The 20,889-nt window shown below is 39.7% G+C and overlaps 1 protein-coding gene across 1 annotated transcript in view; it reads left to right on the plus strand.

The window, feature by feature from the left end:
- Positions 1-20,889, plus strand: part of dapk1 (death-associated protein kinase 1) — a 73,320-nt gene that overhangs the window by 14,868 nt on the left and 37,563 nt on the right. Inside the window, exons 3-5 of the mRNA XM_051423013.1 lie at positions 10,620-10,841; positions 15,803-15,941; positions 19,229-19,358. Coding sequence (XP_051278973.1) covers positions 10,620-10,841; positions 15,803-15,941; positions 19,229-19,358 — 491 coding nt within the window. The remainder of the gene's footprint in view (positions 1-10,619; positions 10,842-15,802; positions 15,942-19,228; positions 19,359-20,889) is intronic.

Here is a 20,889-nt window from a genome sequence, read left to right on the forward strand (position 1 = left end):
TGTTTTGCTTGGCAGCATAAACCAAAATGAACAAAATACAACAAACGCAACAAAGCAATCTTCCACTGTGGTTCACACCAGAAGAGACCAAACTGTAGGTGAGATCACACTCATTGTGTTCATCCTCGATCAGTCCATGTGCATCGGTTTCAGATTTGACAGAGAAGCTTTGTGCGTGCGATGTGTGCCTTCCCCGAGTTCTGCTAGCCTGCCTGCTATTGTACTTAACACTTTTCAACTTTTCAGCACCCTCTTCTATTTCACAGTAGTAGTGCACAGAGCCAATCAATAGCTGGCCCATAGTAGTGAAAGGGAGATGATACACGGTGTAGTACTGGCTACTATAGCACAAGGACAATGTTTCTTATCCTTGAAACTAAATCAAATATTAGTACCTTGAAAACGCTGCTTAATTTAGGAGATTTGTTGTGTTATTTTTTTGTCGTTAAACATTAAACCAAAATGTAGTCCTCTGAACAGCAGTCAGTTGTTTATTGTGATATAGATGAGATGCAAAATGTGGAAATGAAATGAACTTTTGGGCACATTACGTTGTTGTTGTACAGTATGTACTTCTTTATAGCCGACAATGAAGCTGTGATGGATGAAATGGATTTGTGTTTTATACCATTATCTGTGAGAAACAGTGTGTATCGCACAGGGTTTAATACTCCGCTGCAAGATGGGCTTTTATTTGCTTCCCATTCATTGTGAGGGATATGTTTTTGGGGTGTGTGGGAGTGGTGGTCTTAAAATGTCATGATACACATTGCATTATACTCCCACGTGTGTAGGCTCTATTTAACAGGCTGTAATGTATAGATGGATTATGGTGAGATTGAGGGCAAGGATTAGAAGGGTGAGTATCATACTTTCCTTTTTCAGTCCAGTCTCCTTAAGAATTACTTACATATTAGATTGTTCTGCAGTAAAGGATTTACATCTAATGTTGTCTAGACAGGCATAAACTTGGTCTTGGGGAAGGCTTGGTCATACACTGTCTGGCTGGAAAAAAGTGCTATTTCTGGTAAAACACCGGGTTTATTTTCTGCAGATGCATAAAGATATCAAGTAGATTTCTCCCTGCCTCTGAGATCTTAAAGCCAGCTGGAGCATGTGCTGAAATCAGCTCTCAAGCAGGGAAAATACTGATTTTCTAGGCAGGTAGTGATGCGTGTGTGTGTGCGTGTGTGTGCGTGTGCGTGCGTGTGCGTGCGTGTGTGAGATAGAGAGGGAAAGACAGAGAGAGAGGAAAGTAGCTGTACGTGTGTCATCTTCAGCTGCTGTCAGCCCAAGCTGTGCCAGACACCCTGCGTTGACGACTTAAGCTTCAGTCTTGTTATCACCCCATTCTTACTGGGGAAGCTTCCTTTTCAACACACCCCTGAGTTTACTTCTAAAGCTAAAGATATGGTGTCACAAATAAATAAGGAATGCACATTGTACAAATTTGCTTTGATCAAATAGTGATGTAGTTAATTAGAATTTTTTTCTTTTGTTGTTTGGTGAATTTTATCATAGCGCATCAATAAAATAAAGACACAGGTCTGTTTCCCATCAGCAAGAAATTATGTATTACTGCAGTGTGTGCCAGGTTTTATTCCAACCAAACAGTTACTTGGAAGATATAATTATATACTTTCTATCTACTTTAGGTGTCAGCTAATGCTTCCTCGGTACTGGAGTGTTAAAAGAAATGATAAGCCACTGTACAAATATTGATTAGTATTTGGTGCTTTATGACCCAGAGTCACTCTCAAGCTGTCTTACAGGGAAAAACGCATGTTGCCTGTATGCTTGACATTGTTGTCTTTCCTCTGTCTTTCTTATTGGCAAAACGCAGTGACCAAAACATTCAGGTAGCAGTTTACCATTTATAGCTTTCACTGGTTAAAATGGCACCAAATTAAACTTGTCTGGTGGAAGTGATCAGCCAAAGATTATTTGTGAGGGAAGAAGCTCCACTTCTTACTTCACGTCCTTTAAACTTTTATTCACATATCTGCAATCTAACCTCATAAGTTTTTAAGTAGGACCTCCATTATTTGGATCAATAAGCTCATGAAAATTAAGGTGAGCCAAATGTACTGGGCTACATTTCAATAAATCAGATATATTTAATCAATATTTAGTTAAGTATTGGATTACAGATATCTACAGATATCTACAGGTACCTGTATTGGCAGATACGAAAAGGGCTCGGGGCATTGCTACCTCCAGGTTATTTTCTTTTTCTTTGTCTTGCTATGTGTTATCTCTAGATTCTACATCAACAGTTATTACGTTCTGGTAAAGAGCAACAGCTGCTTCTACTCCTGGGTGTGTCTGTATTTCCCATGGGGGGGGATACACAGTAAAAATGTGGACGCAGTCATGTAGAAAACATCTAGCTGCTTTTTCTCTCCACACTTTGTGTTGTGTTGTGTTGTGTTGTGTGCTTGTTAGCATCAAATGTATTCCTCACCACGCCCACTCGTACTTCACTGATTTTTTGTTTACAAGGCCTTTCTACTCCTCATTACCGCTGCACATTGTTCATTCCAGCACTGCCTCATCTTGACAAGGCCAGACTCCCAGTCAGGAAACAACCTCTAACTAAAATCATCCAAGCGAGGCCTCGCTGATGTGACAGCTCACTAGTGTCCAGTGGTCAGTCTTCTTACTGAGTGGAAACAAACTGTACTATCACAGCTCTATGCTTTGAAGCTGTTTTTATTGATTTGTACTTTAAACATTACCTAAGCTCTGGATTGCATTACATTCATTTAGCATTTGCTATTGTATAAAGCCTGATAAGTTACTTGATTCGACATGTGCAGTGTTCTCGGAAGGTCTGTCTCCAGCCAGAGCTTTGAAGCAACACTTTAAAAGACATAAAATCAAATTTGCCTTGGCTGAACTGATGCTCTTAGTCTGGCTTTTGTATGGCTGTTTGCATGTAAATTGACTAAAAGCAGGTATGTTTTAAGAAGCAGAGTCAGCTACTTCATGCTTTGTATATGCAACTGTGCTTCCTTGTGTGAACGTTCAACAGGCAGGGCTGTATATAGTAAACCTGTGATATCATTTGATGAATGTGGAGAACTGAACTGTTTCTGTCATGCAGACCTGCTGGATCGAGGTTAAAGAGAAGCATGCGGCAATAAATCTGTTAACTGCTGCAGCAGTATCTTTCCACAGATAAACGGTGTTAGGTAATACAAGGCTCTGCAAGGCAGTGTCACACACCCAGGCAGCTCTGATAGACACAAACAAACCTCTCCTCTCCTTTCCCAACCAGCTCCTCTCCTATCATCCCCTCCCCTCCAGTTGCTTTAGAGAAACAAGTAGGCCAGAAGTGGGAAGCCTTGTCTGTGCTTTAAGCACAACAAAGGGAACCGAGCAATTTGATCCTGCAGACTATCTGGGGTTTTGCACTGCACAGGGTTTAGGGGGAGAGCTGCTCTTGAAAAACAGCCTCCCTACCTCTGTTTGTCAGACGATTCCCAGAAAGGGGTTTTTCTTCTCTGCCTGCTCATTATTTCTGCCCCATCTTTGCGCTTATTCAGCAGCATTCGTGCAAGTCAGTGCTCTCCCTCGACATCCCTGGAGGATGAGAGGGATTTCCCAGCTAGCCTTTGCTAGTGCATAAGGGCTCTGTCCTATACGGGGCATCCAACACATTAACTCCTGTTAACTTGGCTCTTAGCTAGTTATTTTAGAGCTAACTTTAGCTCTCAGAAAGAGAACTCTACCAGGGAAAGGGTGTTTGATTTTCAAGGCAGTGTTGGGTTTTGGTTTCCCTCCACTACCTCACCAAGGGAAGAGAGCTCAGTTGAACCGCTGCCATTTTCCCCTTGTTTGTATGTATGTGCAGCTGGTGTTGTTAACAAAGGGTGGGCTCACTTTCTCCTCTCTTTATGTGCTTACAGTGGGAGAGCTTTGGAAATAACAGAAGTTTAGAGTTTGTGTTTGATTCCCACAGGCTTCATGCCGTCACTCTAAATATGTAGTTGTTTTCCTGATGTACTTTTTAGCTATGTTATTGTTACCTGTGAAACACAAAGACCATTTGTGACTAACTGGGTTATTGGAAACTTGCAGTTTTGTTGTCATTAGATAGGGCAGATTGTTTCCAAATAAAAGCAACCAGTATTTATTTGTTTATCATTTTTCATATTCCTTCCCAATCGCATATGGAAACTAATGCTAATTCACATACCGATAACATCTGCCAACTTATCTGCAGTTGTAAATACACATTTTATTGGGTTTTTGCAGAACTGTACATTTTGATGCGTTCGTGTGCAAAGTTTTTACGTTATTCCATTTTCAAGCTGTGTTTTACTTGCCACATCATAACTTCACATCATACATCACATCATCTTGCTGAGTAGTCAGTAAAGAAGAAGTGCAGTGTAAAGGTCAGTACATTAATATTGTCTAAACTCATCACACATGAATTATTGTATTATCAGTAATTAAATTAAAATTTACTCTTCTAGCCTTCGAAAACTGACTGCAATACAAAGTAATTATAGTCCCTCCTATATATCGTTTTTTGTTTTTACTGCATTGCTGCAATATCCCCATTCAACAAACAAACAAACAAACAAACAAAAGAGAATTTGAAGTGGCCTTGCTACAGGCCAATTATATGTTGGTTGTGAAGGGAAAAGCTGAGCATCAAATGATTCTTTGACCTTGATTTTTTTATTTCAAAGCCTCCATGTTCACACTTTAAAAGACCTGGAATGCTTTACTGCCCTGCCCTACTACACTCGTAGGGCTTTGGCTTTAAATTCAAAATAATGGCATTGCTGAGACTTGAATCTGCACTGTGTATTCCAGCCTACTCATCCTTCCCCATCATGAAGCAATCCTCCAGAGTCACTGTTGCGCTTCATTGCGGACTTTGTCAGAGCATGCTCGACCTTACATCTATTAGGTGCCTTAACATAATAATACATGTAATAAAGTACCATTATTTGTTTTGTTTTTTTCCCTTTGTTAACAGTCGTTTGAAGTTCAGGGAAATCTAGAAAAGGTTAATGTGAGATATAGCTGCAGTGAACAGTGAACTTTTTCAGTGTATAGTGTGAGTGAATTTGGGGGTGGTTTGAATTGAGCGAATTGGCTTGAATTTGTATGCGAAGGCTCCACTTGCCTATTTAATTGTCAGGCAGCATAAGAGTACTTAGAAAATATCACACAGGATATTTTCAAGTGTCTGCAATGATTCATTTTGTGTGCACAGAACTTTTCAATGTGCTGATTACTGAGCTCCAACTGTCTTACATTTCTCACACAAGATTGATCTTAATTCTTCATAATCCTTTGCCTTCAATCCAGATGCATCATGGTACATATTTTTTGTGTCACTGCAGTAGATGAAGGGTGCTCTCTGGACAAGCGAATAAAACAATTCAACCATTCTAAGGATTCAAGAGTGCTGCACTGACAGGGCAAAAAAAAACTAGAGTGTTACAGGATGACTTCAAAACTGCACAGATGGTGTATAATCAAGAGCAGGAAATCAGTTGTGTTTTCCTTTCTCATCCTCAACAGTATTTTCACACCAAGTCCCACGGCTCCACAGATCAGTTTTCCTCTACATGAACAGTGGAAAGTTTGACAGCACAAGAGCTGAAGGATGTCCTGAGCAAACGGCTTGCCTCTGTTAGTTCGTTACAGTTGGAATTTCAGTTGATTAGATGCCAGCGTCTTTCCTACCTTTCCAGTTGGTTAGCACGTGATGTTACATGTTGAGCTGTTAAACTTCTTTACTTTATGTTCACCTGGAGGTCTGTTTGTGTAACATAGGGGCGAATAATGTGACACATTTTTTATGTTTGCCAAGAATATGCACCTTTTTTCAACTTGTAGGCCTCAGATCCTCACATATAAGTACTGGCAGCTACAGGGTTGACAGTGTTAAACAACAGTAGGGTCTCCTATAGAGGTTATCATAGATGCTGGTAGCATCAGTTATATCAGAAAGAAGAGCACAGAAGAACGGCACTGAAGGCCTTTCTCGATGGGAAAATACATTTCTGTCTTCTCCTGACTGGCTTAGATAAGAGGTTGACCATGTCATACGGTTCGTGTATCTGATTAGTTGAAGTTCAGCTGTGACAGATTCAGCCAATCACCTATCAAATATTTGGCAGTGCCTACCCTTTTCCAACAATGATTTTTGTGTATTTATCTATTTCTCATCACCTTAGCTGTCAAAATTTTATTAACAGCAGCACATTTGTCATTTGTGATTATCCCCTGAGGCACGATTGCATGCATAATTCACTCACTGGCTTATTGTGGCTTCACCCGGCCAGGCATGTGCGTAACAGGTGTTCTGTCATTTGAATTGTGTGTGTGTGTGTGTGTGTGTGTGTGTGTGTGTAATATTACATATACACAGTGTGTTTGAACAGCTGTCCATTCTCTTCTGTCAATTTCTCTGAAAGAAACCGATTCAATCTTGATATTTCTGTCCCCTGTATCTTCGCAAAGGAGACCTGACTGACAGAGGTGGGAACCACAACAGGGTGAAGCTGGACTGAATGGGGGTGGAAGTGCTATTAGCATGAGAAAGCCCTCATCCTCAGCTCTCTCTTCCTCTTCACATTGTCTGCTTCGTGTCTCTGGCTCAGTCGTGGGACAAGTCACTTCCTTAAAGAGACATCATTCCCTTTAGTTAGCTTGTATTTCAGTTTGTCAGCAAACAATTTTCCAAATGTCAGAATCAAATCAGTTCCCTTCAAAATATGTCCATTTAATGTAGTTAATAATTTATACCTTTGACCTGTTTCTTGCCTCGATATAGGCCTGTGATTACTTATTTTGTGTTTCAATATAGCCAATCAACAGTATCAACATACCCTAGAAGTAATTGATAGCTTGACAGCGTTTCCTCTATGTTGATTTTGGAGCGGCGGCCCACCGCTGTGAAATTTCTGCCGCCACGGTATCAGAAATGGGGCAGACGCACAATGTGGTCACGGTTGCCTTTTAAATTATCCTGCCGACATAATGCACCCCCGTTGGCTGCCGCTCACATTGCAATTTAACAACAAGTAGAACTATTCAGAGGTTATTGGGGCTGTCCAGTTTAACTCCACATACTGTTGTGTTGATGTAGCTTATTGTCAAAACGTTTGCTTTCTTCCAAGTTGACTATTAAACTAACAGCTCCACCAAAAACGCCACCGCCGTTTTAATTGGACAACGTTCAACTTGTCTGTTGCAGCGAAGTGTCAGTTCTGTTTCATACGTAAAACGTTTGCCGGCGTGACGGGGGGGCAGTTGTTCAGACAGGCCTGCCCCCACTGCTAAAAAAAATCCTAGAGGAAACACTGCCTTTAGTTAGTTTGCCAATTGTTTAGTCCATACAATGTAATGTAATGTTTAGCTGTTGTACCTCTATATCAATGACTAGATTGTGACAGATTTTATTGAAACACAAAATAAGCAATTATAGAGAGTCAAAGGAAACTGATTCAAGCTTTAACTTGCTTTAGGGCCTTGTCTCATAAGCCTTTATAAAAGCAATTTCAGATCAAAATAATTTATTTCAAAGGGAATCAAGGCGATCAATGGATTCACTAATGGAAGTGAAGGACTTTGTGCAGTGCTTTTGTGTAGATATTAACTTTGGTGAACTGTTACATGCAACCATTTTGACTGTTTACTTTTGAGGAAACTGAACTAGAGAGTCCAAAATGGAGGAAGCTATCGCATTGGCTGTGTCGTACATTTTAATTTGAGATCGATTATTGACTAATTGTTATAGTCCTAGTGTAATCAGCAAACTTTTACGATCGTCTGAAACTGTTAACATGGATGCAGAAGTTCTAAACAGATGTATCCACGTGAATGTGGATATGGCTTCAGACGCCACTGAATCGGCCCATGGGACACACTATAGCTGCGGGCTAGAACAGGGCAATGTTTTTGTCACTGATACTCCCTGAGGGAGTTTGTTGTTGCCTTACATAATTTTTCCTTTAAAGCTCCTCTGCAGCTGGCAGTGCTGTAGTCTGGATCCTGTATTTACTCATCATATTGGGAGACACATTGTAGAGGATTAGAGTGGGAACGTATAGCTAAATCACTATACTGTTTCCTCACTACTCTGCACTCTAGTCTTGGCAGGACAGTGTAAGTCAGTATGAGTGTGGCCATTTAAAAAATAATAATTGCCAAGGCAGAGGAAGCTTTTGCCAGATAGCTTCCTCTCTGCTGTAAATCTGCATGGAAATCTAAAAAAAAAACGAGACAGAATGTAGCACTCTCTCATTTTCTCTCACTCTTCTTTCTATCACCCCCTACTCCCATGTTCTCTTCCTCCCTCTGTGGGTGTTTGGTACACTAAGTGCTTCATGATTGCCAGGGCCGTGAGGAGGCACAATCGGCGGAGGCGTCAACAGCCCTCAGCCAAGTGTCCTTGCTTCCCCAAGTGGTTTTTGTGGCGGTGTTTTGGTCGAGTGACAGTGGAGTCAGCGTTATCCAGTCAGATAGCTTGCGTTCAGTAACAATGCCACATGGCAACATGATGGAGGAATTTCCATAACAACTCCTGTGTTGTTTATATAGAGTAATTTTTCATGCCAAAATGTCACGCAGGCTCACCACATTTGGATTGCCTAGACAGTACAAGTGCTTATGTGTGCATTTCAGGTTTTTTTTTTTTTTCACCATTTATCGAGGACCATCTCTGCTGCAGCCTGTTAACACTGTAAAGGAAACAACAGCTGGACAGAATAATAGTGAAAACTCTTCAACAACTTCATAGTTGTTGTTTTCTTTTTTTTCAACCAACAGTATAAAACTCTAGTTAGTTAATAAACTTTAGTTTATTATAACAGAAGATGAAAACCATATTTAAAAAGCTAGAACCAGGGAACTTTTGTAATTTGTTTGGTTTAAAATGATCTCTTGGTCTGAATTTACACAAGTCTGTTCAAGTGGAATTTGGTTTGGATCATAGAAATCATACATATTTCACAACTTATATTTGTTGGTGAGGATGTAGGTACTTCTGTAACCGGTACATTATATAAACATAGCAATGATAAGCACTCAATCCTGTCAAAATGTACGTTTTTCAACAGGTATGGGAATTTGAACTGTGGAGGTAAAAAAAATCTGGTGTGATTTCTGTCTCATTTATCTCTTTACTGAGAATTTATTACCTTGGAAAAAACCCAGAAAATATATTGACTGTTTAGCCTCAGTCACTCCAGAGAGTTTCATTTTAAATCTTGATGGTAAACCTCTGTTACTTCATATAAAAGGAAACTTAACATATTAAACTGATAACTGTTTGTACCCAGCTAAAGTTCAAACTGTACAAAATACTAATATTCTGACAGAGACATGGTTTAAAGAACTGCATCGTAGTAAATAATGCTTTTTATAGAAGCAGTAAAGGTCTTTGCTTTCTTCTGAAACTAGTTTCTGGTGTGTGGGGCGTAGGATTACTGCTTGGACGTTTATCAGCTGTGTTGATGTTGTGCTGAGCTGTGATTCTTATCGGTGTGCTGCTGACACTGAGAGTTGTGCTGCCTGGCTATAATTTACACTCTGTTGTCAAACTGATGACGAGGGGTTGCTGAGGGTGAAGGCAGGTGTTCTTTTTGTACTCTGTAGGGATGCGCTGCATATAGTGATTCGGTCTCACTTGGCTCACTCCTTCTTCTGTAAATCAGAGACAGACTTGGGGATCAAAAGAGGAAAAAAGGATGGATGGTCACATTATATATGTAAATTGGGTTATGATATTGGAGAACGTCTCTGAAATGCCTCCAAAAGTTGATCTGATGTTGGATTTGAATGCATAGTAGTGTCTATTCAGCAGTCATTGCTATTTCAGTTTCTAGGCAGTGTTGGCCAGGATGCATCAGCCAGTTATTAATTAAAGCTGCCATTAGCTGTTTCAACTGTTTTTAATGCCTTATAATCCCAGCCACTCCTTTTTGTCTTAGATGGCTCAGTGTTTACCACTTACCAACTGATACATACAGATATGGCCAAAAGCTTTTTAGTGTATTGGTAAAGTGGTGAACCTTGTGGGAACAATTGAACCTTAGTGTCCTAGCAGCTGGCTGACTATTTTTGTGACACATCTCTATTGTCTTTTGTTCATTTTATCAGTTTGTTTTGTTTACTGTCATTATTTGCCATTATATTCTGGTTTCTGTATATATTGCATCTAGTCATTTACCTATTTTTAATGGACCTATGTGTAAACTTAGTTTGAAAATGTGTCATTTTGAAATTAATTGTAATTCTTTGCTGACATCGTTGTGTAGATGAGTGTTAGTCATGATTTCTTCACTGTCCTAACAATAATGTGACTATAACAGTAATTTAACAGATGTTAAAATGTTTAAGGAATAGTTGAGAAATTCACTTATTTACCGTCTTGCAGAGAATTACGTGACAAAAGTGATACTACTGGAAAATATGTCTCAGTAGCCAGCAGCCGGTTCGCTTAGCATTAAGACTGGAAACGGGGGGGTGGAACAGATGTAATGTATTAATTAGTGAGCTTTAGAGGTGCTTGTTGGCAGATGATTTAGTCTTGATGTTTAAAGGCTATATGCACTTTTGACAATCCCCTCTTCTCCCATCCCCAGCGGTCAGTTTGCTGTGGTCAGAAGATGTCGGCACAGGAGTCTAGGTGTGGAGTTTGCCGCCAAATTCATCAAGAAGCGGCGCAGCAAGTCGAGTCGACGAGGGGTCACGAGGGAGGACATAGAGCGTGAGGTGAACATCCTGAAGGAGATCCAGCACCCAAACATCATCATGCTCCACGAGGTCTTTGAAAACAAGGCAGAGGTCATCCTGATCCTGGAGCTGTGAGTGGTTCTTTTATTTTTTTGTACTCATTGTAAGTGGGCAAAATTTAGATTTTTTTATTCACAAAATGGTATAATAAGGTTCCTAAAATGTATTGGGAAAGAAATCATAACTTACATAAAGGATGTTGCTAATGCAAACAAACACATGTTGCCATCATGTTACCTGCTTGATACAAGACAGATGACAAAATGTCATTTAGGATTAAAGCTACTATCTGCAAATATAGTGAGACATATAAATCAGTTGAGAATAACCCTTCATTTTCTAATTATTATGGTCTTTAAAGTATGAAATTCAAAATGATCATAGTCCTATAGTCTCATCAGGGTAACTTTGTCTTACAGTTCAGTTTACAAAGTGGGCACTCCAGTGATTTAGTATTGCATTTCCATACAACTGAGAGACTTTTAAGAGCCAAATTTTAAAAAAGGATGGTCAAAATTGAAGCTGTAGAGGCGACAATATCTTGACTTTTAATTACTTGTATAGGTGTTTGAATTGGGCCTTCCTTCCTTTCTCTTAAAGATTGTAAGTCTCATGCCAGACATCAACAGGGTTGTTATTTCAAACACTGAAAAGCTCCCGTCAAAGCCTTAAAAAAAACCTACGTATAGTTTTTCAAAACTAAAATGATTGTCAGATGGCGATCACAAGTCCTCATAGAAACCAGTAGTCAGGGTAGACTGATTATAAGCTGTGACTGTAGCTGTAACCTGCTAGAGGCGTTGTGTTGCTCAAGGACACTTTTTTTTCACTAAGCACCGGTTAGACCAGTTTTACCAGGTTACATGGAACTCCGAGCACTATAAGATCATTTATGTTTACATTACAAGTATCCAGCTGACACACTTATTCAGAAAAAATAAGCACAAAAGCAGTATAGAGTACACCTCCATTAGTAGGTCACCTTACAGCCGGTAATGAGTATAATGTTGAGAGCTGCAGTTGCTGGACAACATTCCTGACCAATGATACAATTGCAAGGAAGAAATAATAAGCACAAAACCTGTTCAGGCCCATGGTACAGCTTGTGTGTGAATAATAAGTCAATGGCTCATTTCCAGCCTGATATAGTAAACTGGTAGAGCAGGTCACTGAGGCTGGAAATAATATCTAAATATTTTTAATGCTTGATTAAATGCTTCAGTAGAGAATTCTTAAACTTAAAAATAACAGTGACAACAGTCTTTAATGAACGGCATTAGCTTTTATCATTTATCTTTGTTTTACAAAATGGTAGTTTAAAGTTCTTAAAATATAATGCATAAATGATATTGATAATGCAGACTTATTATTCATTTTAATGACGTTCTCGACAACACAGAATTAAAATTTAGAAATTTTAGCAAGCTGTCCGTAAGCACATCTACAAACTTGGTGTTTTCTTTGTCTCAAACATTGTTCTAATGTTTCCTCATTCCCAAAACACAAAACAAGTGCCATTGTTCCAACTGGCATCGACATGAAGCCTTCCTGCTCCTGATTTGATTAATGCACAACTTTCTGGGCCCTTAAGTTTCAGTTTCAAACAGTAAAATCTGGTCCCATTTCATATAATAACCCAATTCAGTCAATTTTCTGCCTACATTTGTGTACAGAAATATGCTGTTCAGTTGCACAATGGTGCTTAAGTCTTTATTTTCAACGTCCAGTCTAAAATTGAAAATGTATCCAGTTAAACACACTTGCTTAAGAGCAGACAGTTTTCAGTGTCTGGTAATGCCACCGCTGGTAATCAGCCTATTAGATTATCGATTATCTTTTCTTTTAAGTTAATCAGAAGATGTAGAAGTGGATTTGTGAAGGATTCCATTTTAGATGTCAGAGAAAATGTAGCTGCGAAAAGTGCTATCACTGCTGACGTTATAACCAACAGCTGCTGGTAAGAGCAAATATTCTTCTCCCAGAACAAAGGTTAACAGGAACAAGAAAACATTCATTTCACTGAGTAATGGATTATTTGATCATTTATGAACTGTCAATGTTTTCATGTCAGATTTGTCCTGAATTGAAGCCATTAATCCTAAGAGGTTGTAACGATTATAGAAGCAGCTTGTCACTGGTTGGCGGTGATGCTCACAACAGCCGGGGGGGGATGGTGTTGGTTTATTACTACTGTTTTTTTGGGGGATGGAGTTGGGGGGGCTGTCAGACCCAAACATCTCACTTGGGACGGTCATCAATGCCTGTGTAAGAATGGCCCGTTAGCACTGCCTCTCTTCCAGCTGGCATCCATCCTTGTATTGCTCAGTTTGGCTCCATCTAACACCTCCACAGCACATACTGTATCTCACACATTCAAGCTTTGCTCTGACTGATGGTATTGCTCATTTCTACACTGCATTGTTAAAATTGTGTCAAGTTAAGTTTAAATAATAGCTTTTTGTGTAATCAACCTCTTGCTGGACCTGGCTCCGTTACACTCCCCGAGCTGTTTCATGATAGGGGGAATCGGGCCTAATATAGTGGTTCATACTCCATTTTGGTTTGAAAATGTATTACACAAGCGTGAAAGTTTGGATGATTCTGTGAGGTAAATGTCCAAAGATATCAAGCAAATATCTAATAAGCAATGAAGGAAAAAAAATTAATTATCTACAATTATCTATATTGGCTTCCATTCTGGTCTGTGGAGACTTTGACTTTCAATCTTCAGAGCGGTCTGTCACAGTGATTTAGCCCATGAATTTCCTCACTTATTCTTGTCAAGCACTCCCTGAAAGATGCAATCTGAGCCAGTGACAGCCATTTGAGAAGATTTCCTCCCAAGGAACTCTTATCACGGGATGTTTGTCATTGTCGTGTCAGTCAGGCTGTGTTTGTGTGGGCATGTTGAGATGGGGAACTGATAGAAGATGAAATATGAACCACGAAGTAAAGTTTGACTTTTATTTAAAGCCAAGACATCACACAGGCGTCCATACTTCCTGTATTGGATTGTTTGTTGTCACAGCAGACTATATTCACCTCTACCTTGATGCCTGTGAGGTAAACAGTAAATGATGACACATGCCTTTGACCGGGTATGGGTGCTTGCGCATTTTTAGTAGAACCAGGACCGACTTTTTGTAATGGATAGAAGTCCTGACGGCGGGACCCCCACTCCACTGTATTAATGGCTTAAAATCAGGGTTTATGAATTAATGGGATCATGTTTTGTTTAGGGAGTGTTATCCTATTGCAGTAGGCAGGCGATGACTCAGTGTTAAAGCCAAGCTTGTACCATTAATGCTCTATGGCTGTTGACAGTTCACACAAAAGAGGACAATGTTGAGACATTCATTAACTATTTTTTCTGCCTGAGACTTTTGTAATGGACTTGACTGAGAGTTGTGACTGAGGGGGTCTGAGTCGTCTGACACTATAACTTATAAAGTGGTAAATGCTGGGAGAATTTGTCTCTGGGGGTTATTTTATTAAAAGGTCATCTACTGGAGGAGATGATAAAAGATAAAAGTTTGCCTGCTTTATGTAGAATTTTTGAAAAGTTAATAATTTCAGTTCAGCTGTAGTTCATAGTATAAATTACAACACCAGAACATCGACTGTCTGTACATTACAGTTAGCATTCAAAGCTGGTGGTGTGACATAATGATATGTTTTAGTTTTTCCACCCCTGGGCAGGTAAAACAACAACAACAACTTACATGTGGATGCTAAAAATATCTGGCTTCATACTGTGCCCTTTTGTCCTCCACATCCTTTTCTCCTCCTACTGAACTCTGGGTAAATACAGCCGTGACAGTAACTGTCCTTTGGCGTAAAACATTGACCAACCTGTACCAAAAAAAAGGCAGAGGTGACATGTTCAGGCAGAGACCTTCTCTCCTCTCCTGTCTGTGAGTGCACGTTTACACCCGGTTAACCAATGAAGCAGATGATGAAATAAACATCCGAGATGTAGAGTGGGTGTTTGGTGGGAGGAGGGGGTGGGGATCCCAGCTGTGCAGCTGGTCGGGTGTTTCCTCCCTGAAGGAAGGAGTGGTGTGTGTGTGTGTGTGTGTGTGTGTGTGTGTGTGTGTGTGTGTGTGTCTCTGTGTGTGTGTGTGTGTCTCTGTGTGTGTGTGTGTGTGTGTGTGTGTGTGTGTGTGTCTCTGTGTGTGTGTGTCTCTGTGTGTTTCCATTTCTGCACATAGATTTGAGAAAACTTTAATTGGTGGTAATTTTTGTACAGCAACATAAAAGTAAAACATTTTCTATGTCACATGTTATATAATACATCATAATGAAATGGTAGTAACGGTTAAATAAATGGAAATTGTAATATGGAGAATTGAATACTAAAATCAAAGTAATTTAACTGTGACATATACTCACATATACTGTAAGACAAACACACGTGTGTATCGCTGAGTGAACACTTAACGACTGGATAAGAATGGCGGTAATTATAGTTATCTGCACTCTTCCTCTCTCTTCTGCTCTCTTTATCACACTTCTCCTCGCTGCAGGTTTTCACTCATGTTATCATGCTGTGACCATGACAAATCCTCCGTCTCTTCTTGTCTTTTCTCCCTTTAAGTGCTGAATCGCGCCGTGGTTTTATTGAATGGTCTTCACTTCTAAATTTGAAATGCACCCATACCGAGCTTTAGAAGTTTCAATAGATAAACTGTTGGGCAATGTCTTGACAGTGATTAGTAGCAAGCAAAGTGTTGAATCTCCTTTGCCCAAAACTAGCCAGATATTGATGCTTAAACTTTACTAATCCGAACAATATTTAGGAGGCATTATCCCTTCTCTATATCCTCCCCTTTGTTATTTTTTAGTGGAGGTTTTTCACCATTTAAACAGTGCTGGTTAAAATGTGCTTGGGATGTGTAAATTGGTCACGCTCTAATGCACCAGGATGATTAGATTACATCAGCTGAGCTCTGTTAAGCAGGGATTTGTAGCTGGCTCTGGTCTGAGACATCTCACATTTTAATTCTCTCCTTCTTTTTCTCTCCTCGTCCAGCGTGGCCGGTGGCGAGCTCTTTGACTTCCTGGCGGAGAAGGAGTCGCTGAGCGAGGAGGAAGCCACTCAGTTCCTCAAGCAGATCCTGGATGGAGTCTTCTACCTGCACTCGAAACAAATTGCTCACTTTGACCTTAAGGTATTGGATTAACTAAAGACAGTCATGTATTCCCAGCTGGCGCACAGCAAGTGTTTGAGATATTGTCCATTTCATCAGAGTGTGTTGCACACAATGATAATATACTATAAACCTCTGTCTCAATCCAATCCCACATACTAATGCTAAGCAGGTTTTGAGCGCACCGTCCTTAAAAAAAAAAAAAAAAAAGACAAATAAAAGTGTTAAACTGTCCAGCTCCAGCTTCTCAAATGTGAGGACTCACAGTTTTGGACTGATAGTAAAACAAATAATCTGAAGATGCCATGGCCTCTAGGAAATTATAATGTAATCAGTATTTTCTGATATTGACAAAATGATTGAGAAAAAACCAGCAGAATAATTTATACAGAAAGTTGTTGTCAAGTATAAGCTGAAAAGTCAGTACACATGCTTAATCTATTTGATTTTTAGTGTGCTGTTGGGGACACTGCTGTCCCACAATGTAATGCACACAGACATTTTGACTTTTCATAGTAGTAATGTTCTATTCAAGTGTCTCAGTAAACCATGAAAGAGAGCAAACTTGCACAATACTAGGACCATAAACTGAAGCAGCTACATGAAATTCAGCCGTTTTATTATTTACACCTGTGCTTTACCTGTTCTGCTATTGTGAATGTCTTTAAAGAAAGTCATTTGTTGTGCTTTCTCTTTGTAAAGTTGAATTGACAGTGGCATCCCAAGGTCGCAGTTTGAAATCTGTTGCCTGACTTTCTGTAAACAGAAGAGCACTGTGCATTGACTTCTTGTACACTAACTGCAAAAAGTTATATTGTGCAAATGAGTATGTTACATATACTAGTATTTAGTAGAGATAGAGACTAAACTTGTGCGTTTGTCGTTCATAGATCCTTTGTTTCAGCCGGGTCAACAAATGCAAATAAGACTTTTCAAGTGATTAGTCTTGATAATGTCCTCAAAATGAGAAGCAAAACAAAATAAATTTAAATTTTTAGATTCACTCTTCTGATGATTGTGAAATTTCCATGAAAACACTTAGGACACAGATGATAATGACGGCGACTCGTAACAATGTCATGTTACATTTGGACGACATAGTTGGATATTTTCTTTTAAGAGAGTCCTCTGGCACATATGCAGGATAAAAGCCCCCAAATGTGTCCCTCTTATCAGAGGTCACAGTAAAGTGCTGCCTGTTGTTCAGTCCTCATGGAGTAGTTCACAATCATTTACCTAAATGCCAGCTCACTGGAGAACTGCATTTGCAGCAATATGTTATTCTTTTTTTTTGCATCAGCTGGCCTCCATTGGACCTCTCCTTTTTATATCAGTTTCTCTTTGTATCTGTGTTTTTGGAGCCAATGTATCTGAGGCTAATTACAGTGACTAATATGTTTTTGCTTATTTTTAGATTTTCCTTTTTATCATGGAGCGTGTGTAGTTTAAAACTCCTGAAGGAAAAAGATTAAAGGTCATAGTGTACTCCCAGCCAAACAGCACAGACACACCATAAACTACAGGAAGTTCTGCCTCTGTTTGGTGTATTGTTGCATTATTTACTTAAATCTCAATCCATATCATTGATCAGTTGTCCACTTACAGCTGCACATATGGCGTCTTCAGAATAAACAGCCCAGACCGACTCCTCCACTTACAGAACAATCTTCACAGGTCATACATCTGAGTTCAGGACATTCAGCCTCCAGGTCTGCAGAAAATAATAACCTCTGTGCCCAGCCAGTCACTTCTGATCAATGCTGGAGCTTTTACTAACCACTGCAGCCTCCGCTTTGGATATTAGCTGCTGTTATTCACTGTCTAGCAGTGGCTCAGATTAAGACATCATTTGTTTTAGTTGAATTACTTTCTGCAATACTGCAGTATTTCACTCCAAAGGGTGGAAGTTCAGTGTCTTCATTTGCTATATTAACCCTTATTCTGATAACATCTTTTTTTCTCGTGTTTGACACCATTTAAAAGACACTTTTACAAGTTTCGTTCAAGATGATTTATATCACTTTTTATGTGGATATTGTGCAGCCATAAGCATACCATGACAGCATTAGTAGCCAATGACATTGAGGGTAATAATAAAATAATAATAAAAGCAACCCAAATGTTCTCTCTGACCCTTTTACACTGACATTACACAGTTAAAAATGTGACTGCCTGACTGAAAAAGGCAGTCTTCAGAAAATAATTTCCTTTTTAGAGTGAAATCAATCCTACGGAGACAGTAATATTGCCAATCAATGTACTTATTAGGCTCAAGAGCTTAATACTGTATGTGGGGCAGGACAGACTAATGATGTCTGGCTCATCACCAGTCATCTAAAATGCAATTTGTATCTGAACTGAAGGACCCAAATGATTCAAAGTCAGCTGTTTCAATGGAACACACTTGGAACAGTGTGACCTAGCTTGTAAAAATTCTTGATCTTCAGTCTTTTACTGTATCATTGTTTACTAATACTCTGATTGATGCTCTAATCCTTCTGACTGTCATTATGTCATGGAGAAATCTGTGGGGAAACATGTCTGCTGCAAACATGCTTATCGAGCTCGCAGTACAAGTGGCCATGCTTCCTCAGTGAAATTCCCACTTTTTAAAGTTATTCAATCTATCCAGACAGAGAACTAAAACAGTTTGTAACCCACACTTGATATCATGATCCTCCATTCCAGCATTAGCATAAGCATATTAATGTTTACAGAGCAGAGAACAAAACCAACGAGCTGAGCTGGAGTTTGATTGTATTTTCTCAGCGCCTCCTGTTACCACTGCTGCCCACAGCCAATCTGTTCTTGTTCCTTTCCAGACTAAATCCTCAAGCTCGGCTCATAGTCAGTCTGAAAGGATGAGGTTTGGAGGGAAGATGGCTTCGTCTAAAAGAGGCATTGTGTCCTTAGGAATGTCCGGCTTTCTGTTGTTTGGCTTTGCTTAAAGCGCATCTTTGCCGTCCTTTCCTTTCTCCCACTTCCTCGAGAGGTTTTTACTCGTGTTTTGCATGGGATTTCCATGGCTGATGAGCCTCCTTCCTGCCAGCCTGTTCCTGGATTTGTGTCTGACTCTGCCGCTCGCTGCCTTGTTTACACTTAGTTTGTGGCCTGCGTTGGGAATTTAGGGGATGTTCATCCTCTAATTCTCTGTGAGCATTATATTTGTTCCTCATTGGAATCATCATGAAAAAAAAAAGAAAGAAAGGGTCAGTAGAGTTTGGTCTCTGCCTCTGTCTCTACTGTCTATCTCCTCTTTCTATTTCCGTCTCACCTTTTTAACAGTCTCTCATTTGCTTCCTTTCTAGCCGGAGAACATCATGCTGCTGAGCCGCTCAGTGCCTCACCCGCGCATCAAGATCATTGACTTTGGGCTGGCCCACAAGATAGATTTTGGCAATGATTTTAAGAACATTTTTGGAACTCCAGAGTTTGTCGGTCAGTATTTCTTTGAAGAATCATGTCTTTCATCCTTCCTTATTTTCTTCTTCCCCGTCTAGTTTGATGTCTTGTTGAACAGATTCTGCTGCTGATGAGTTTGCACAAATATGTTCTCCATCCTTTCTCTACTGTATGTACACAAACACACACAGATTCACTGCACCACCCTGTTTCCCTGGCTTTATCCCAGGGGTTGCGTATTGTGAGAGCAGGTGCCAACTGTGCCATAGGGACTAAGTGAGAGAGACCTGATAATAGACTGGAGATTATCAGAACTGCTCCCTCTTGCCAACACAAACACACACACACATCGCTGGCTTCGTCCCATCTCCCTTCACCTACCCCTTTGCCCAGACTGCCCACCAACACTCCCAAGTCTCCCCCTGCCCAACTCTAGTGCCCACTACCAGCCTCATCCAGGCTAAAATCAGAACCTGTTCCCAGTTCAGCAGGGTGGTAGCAGTCAAACGGTCTAAATAAAGATGAAGTGGCAGAAAGCCGAAATCATGATTTGGATAGCCGATGCTGGAAAACAGTCCTTACAGCTCTGAAATTCATCAGGTACAAAAAATTTAATGATTTAGGAAATGTGCATCGTAAATTCATAGCAAATATAAATTATGAGTCTTGCTTTTTCATTTGCCTCTCCAGCATGTGGTTGAGGTACTATAAATCATTAAGTGTCAAATATCTGTAATTTGCATTGAAGCCATACTCCTTCTCTGAGCCTTTACTTAGTCAAAATTGAGGATGCAGGCATGATGCATATTTATAGATTGAGTGTGACTTGCACTTCCAGATGATATTATTGTCTCTGTTCAATGTGAATACATTTCCATGAATCTGTTTAGAAATAAAAATTGAAAAAGAGAGAGAGCAGAATGGGCCTAAGAATGATCATGTTTTTAAATTTTCTTCAGTATCATAGTAACCAAGCGATATCGTCTGTACGTACATGGGTACATTGTAAACAACTGCTTATTCGGCGTATTTTCAATGGTGCCAATTTGCTGAACTCTAGACAGATATAGGCTTAAAAATGTGCCTCAAGTTGCAGCCCACAGCTGACTCTAAGGCAATATTAAACTTGCTATTTACATCCCCCAAAGCCATCGTATAAAGGAACCCGTAGTTTCAGTACTTAAAGTCTGATAACCCCCCAAAAGACAAAGAATAATAGCAACTTAAAACTTTATGTTAGTGTCATGGGGAAAGGGGGTCCATTTTTGTCTGAGGGTCTTCTCACCAACATAATTCCTATTTCAAACCTGTTTTGTTTAAATTTCATTAGAAATGAATGTACTGATTCACTGTTAATTATTCACGTATCTGACATTAGAAAAGAAAGAGATAATCACAGTTCCTGCAGGTGTGAAACAGTGGCTTATAAAACAACAACACCTCTAAAGAAACAAAGAAATTTGTGAACCCAACAGAATGAAATAACACGCTCAAGCTAAACTTATCAAAAAGGCATTGCAGGTAGAAAAGAAGTAAATTAATTAGTAAGGGAAGGAAGAGAAAATAA

This window comes from Dicentrarchus labrax, unplaced genomic scaffold, assembly GCF_905237075.1.
Source record: "Dicentrarchus labrax unplaced genomic scaffold, dlabrax2021, whole genome shotgun sequence".
Classification (NCBI taxonomy): domain Eukaryota; kingdom Metazoa; phylum Chordata; class Actinopteri; family Moronidae; genus Dicentrarchus; species Dicentrarchus labrax.